The sequence below is a fragment of the Propithecus coquereli genome, unplaced genomic scaffold, assembly GCF_000956105.1.
Source record: "Propithecus coquereli isolate 6110/MARCELLA unplaced genomic scaffold, Pcoq_1.0 Scaffold285, whole genome shotgun sequence".
Classification (NCBI taxonomy): Eukaryota; Metazoa; Chordata; class Mammalia; order Primates; family Indriidae; genus Propithecus; species Propithecus coquereli.
Window position 1 is genome coordinate 2,318,208 of NW_012148452.1, and position 4,089 is coordinate 2,322,296.

The 4,089-nt window shown below is 35.2% G+C and overlaps 1 protein-coding gene across 1 annotated transcript in view; it reads left to right on the plus strand.

Moving 5' to 3' along the window:
• The window catches only part of TRIM37 (tripartite motif containing 37), a 135,445-nt gene extending 131,356 nt beyond the window's left edge, over positions 1–4,089 (plus strand). The window contains exons 23-24 of the mRNA XM_012648450.1: positions 521–631; positions 2,819–4,089. Of these exons, the coding sequence (XP_012503904.1) occupies positions 521–631; positions 2,819–2,901 (194 nt within the window). The 3' untranslated portion in view covers positions 2,902–4,089. The remainder of the gene's footprint in view (positions 1–520; positions 632–2,818) is intronic.

Below are 4,089 nucleotides of genomic sequence, written 5' to 3' on the forward strand. Positions count from 1 at the left end.
TTTCTTTTAAAATTCAACTGATGTACATAAAAAATTAGAGGCCTAACTAGGAGAGAAAGTAATTTATTGTTAGAATGGCCATAATTTTTGATACACATGTACTATGTGTGTCTATGTAATTTTATGTTTTAGGCTAGAGACTGTTACTATGTCTACACTGAACTAGGATTAAAAGAGTTATTTCTCTTCTATGACTCTAGAAAAAAAGGTTTGATTTGGAAAAAATATTCTTAGCATAATGAAATTAATGCTGGTTTTAAATTATAACTTGCAGGTACTGTAGAAAGGGCAATTTTTAACTTCAAGAACAAAAATAAAACCACTGCTCTAAATATTAATAGCTAAAGAGAATCGAGGTTTATGTGGTTAGTTTCATCTTTGTTTAGTGTTTAGGTTGAATTCTTGGCATTTGATGTAAAATTCAATGGAAATCTCAGTTTAATAGATAAGGATATATCCATTTTCTTTCACTTACAGTGGTTTCTTCTCAGAAACACATTCTTCTCTTCTTTCCTGCCAGGAATGAGTAGCGACAGTGACATCGAATGTGACACTGAGAATGAGGAGCAGGAAGAGCACACCATCGTGGGTGGATTTAACAACTCTTTTATGGCACAGCCCCCAGATGAAGGTGCAACACATGATGTCATTTTACACAGATTAATAAAACCATCGCTGCTGCTTCTTTTTCTTGTTGTTGTTTTGCTAATTCTTCCGCTCTGCTGCTTTTGCTTCTTCTGCTGCTGCTTCTTTTTTTAATTATTGTCATTTGTGAGACAACATTCTTTGGTAAACTATATGGTGAGTACTGACAAAATTTGGTAGGTAGTGTTTGGCTTGGTTAGCACCTAGAGAGTGCTGATTATTGGATAGGGAAGGGGTCCACAACCTGCTTCTATATATAGCCTGTGACCTAAGAATGGCTTTTATGTTCATTGTAAACAGTTGCAAAAAACAAAAAAGAATTTTCAACAGAGGCCAGTTGTGGCCTGCAGTGCTTAAATATTTGCTATCTGTGCTTTATAGAAAATGTTTGCCAACCCCTGGGGAAGTTTCAGATGTTTGATTCCCCCCCCACCCCGAGATTTTTCTAGCCTACTATGACTTTTTCTGATTTTTTAGAAATGCATGTAGACTATAGAATCATTGATTCTTTTTTTAATTTTTAAATTTTTAATTTTTTTTTAAGAGACAATTTCACTCTGTCACCCCCCCAGGCTGAGTACAGTGGCACAATCATAGCTAACTGAAACCTTGATCTCCTAGGCTCAAGGGATCCTCCTGCCTCAGCCTCCAAGTAGCTGGGACTATAGGCATGCACCACCATGCCTGGCTTTTTTTAATTTTTATTTTTATTTTTTATAGAGACGAGGTCTTGCTATATTGCCCAGTTTGGTCTCCCAACTCCTGGCCTCAAGCAATCCTCCCAACTTGGCCTTCCAAAGCACTGGGATTAAGTACAGTGTTGGGATTCCCATGCCCAGCCTTGGAATCATCAATTTTTACTTCCTCCTACCCCCCAAAAAATTCTTAATCAAAAACTCATCGAGGGAAACCTGCTGTGAATATTTTTACTTGTTTTCTTCTGTTTTTATTTGCATTTCTTTTACCTAAGTATTTTATAAATAGTATTGTGATTTTTTTCGCTTAAATGTATTTTATTTAAAATTTCATAAACTTCATTTTTTATGGTAGCCTAATATTCTGTCATATGGATATACCATAACCATTCCACTATGAAGCAGTTTTCTAAAATTCACAGATTAAACAATAAAAGGATATACTGTGAAGTTAGAGAAGTATGCATTTCAACTTACCCAGAGAACTTCATAATCCGAGTATCCCTCTGCAGTATTTCCTGGAATTGTCAGGCTTGTGCTAATTTTTAGCTTTATGTTTTACATATTTCGCTGGTGATCTGGTATCTTTTTCAGAACAGAGCCAAGCATTAGATAATCTGTAAGTATTAAGGCATCTTTAATAATTTCCTCTGCTTCTAAAAGAAGCATCCAAATTTTGGGCATATTATTTTGAGTGCTGGTGCATTTTTATAGTGATGTTTTTGCATGTGCAATTTAATTGGCTTTGAAATGTATTTTATATTTGCAGTGTCTTGAAGTCTTGAGAGTGTACATCATTATTTCTTTTTCTTTTTTTTTTTTTTTTTTTTTGAGACAAGAGTCTCACTGTGTTGCCTGGGGTAGAGTGCCGTGGCGTCATCCTAGCTCACAGCAACCTCAGACTCCTGGGCTCAAGCGATCCTCCTGCCTCAGCCTCCCAAGTAGCTGGGACTACAGGCATGCGCCACCATGCCCGGCTAATTTTTTTTCTATATATTTTTTAGTTGTCCAATTAATTTCTTTCTATTTTTAGTAGAGACGGGGTCTCGCTCTTGCTCAGGCTGGTTTTGAACTCCTGAGCTTAAACAATCCGCCCGCCTCGGCCTCCCGCATCATTATTTCTTGTTCCCTTCTTCAGCTGCTCCCACAGTGTCCCTGGGAGGACAAAGTGGAAGCAATGCCTTTCATCTTCTAATTGTGGATGTCTCTTATGCATTTTTTTCTCTTTTATTTTTCCTTTGTGTTTTCTTATACCTGACTCCAGATCACAAATTATCTGAAGTCAGAGATTTGTTCACAACCCAGCACATCTTTATCATTTAAATAACACATTTGAGAGATCATTTAAAGACTTGGGAAGGAAAATATTCTTCTTGTTATATTATATGCTTTTAAATTTTAAAAGTTTTTGGCTTGGTCAGAAGGATTTGTTGAAAAAGTAAATTTTAAAAGTTTTATCTTTTTATTTTCTACCTTAGATACACATTCCAGTTTTCCTGATGGTGAACAAATAGGCCCTGAAGATCTCGGCTTCAATACTGATGAAAACAGTGGAAGGTAATTGCCAAATCGAGAGAATTGACTTGCAGGCTACCTTGATCCTGAATTTTGCTGTAGTTGGTGCTCAAATTTGCCATCAGTCAGATAATCAGATTTGGTCTTATTTTTTCATTATCTCTACCTGAAATAGTAATTTGAAAACTATTAGCAAGTAGCACAATTCTAGTATAAGACAGTAGTACATGGGGGAAAAATTAATAGGGTGGGAAGAGTTCTTTGTAATGTAATGAAGTAACAATATAGTCCTCAGTTAATTTAGCAAATTTGTACATTTACAAAAGGCAGTTTGTCTACTACAACAGAAGGCAAACTAACTGCCAAAAATTGTTCCTACAAACAGCGCATGCACTCAGTAACCTGCTCAGCATCGGTGCTCTTCTGTGTTGGCTAGACACTCAGTTGTGTTTAAATGACCACCTTTATAGTCAGAGTTTTAATCACAGTTTATAGTTTCATTAGTGTCTGTAGATTAATGAACAGAGCAATTATTTGTGAACAGATTCTGCCCCATAGACACTTTGTGTGAATAACTGAAGTTAACACTAGACTGAATCTCCTTTTTGGAGTATGTTGACAAACTAAAATTTATCTTTTCCCACTTGTTCAAGTACTGGCACACTTTTTAATGGCACATGATCTCTCTGTTGTGTGACTTTTGCAAATATAATTTTAAATAAGTTAATGTGGATTGGTTATGTTCCTCGTCATGTAGACACATGTAAGGTTATTTAAAATTATTTCATTTTTTTCTGCTTCTTACTGTATAACTATAGTGCAATGAATATTTTAAAACCGTCTTCATTTTCATTAGTTGGACATTGATTTCCATGTCCATATGTTTAAAGATTCATACATACTGCATAGTGACTTACATCAAAGTGAAACGGTGGTATAAGGTTTTCTTTCATACTCATAATTAGCCCAGAATAATTGGCAAGCTTTGCCATTGTGCTCCTGCATTTATGTTTGAGCTGCTATATATCTGTGAAAATTACACTGAAAGTTGACTAAGAGACTATTGAAAAAGCATGAATAATTATATATACATCTGAGAGACATTTCATCTATTATATTTTACTTAATGAATATTGTTCACTTTTCCATGTCTAATATCTTGCCTGAATGCCGTGATTCATAGTTTACTTTTGTTCAAAGTAGTTTGCACTTTTTGTTAATAAAATGAACTTGA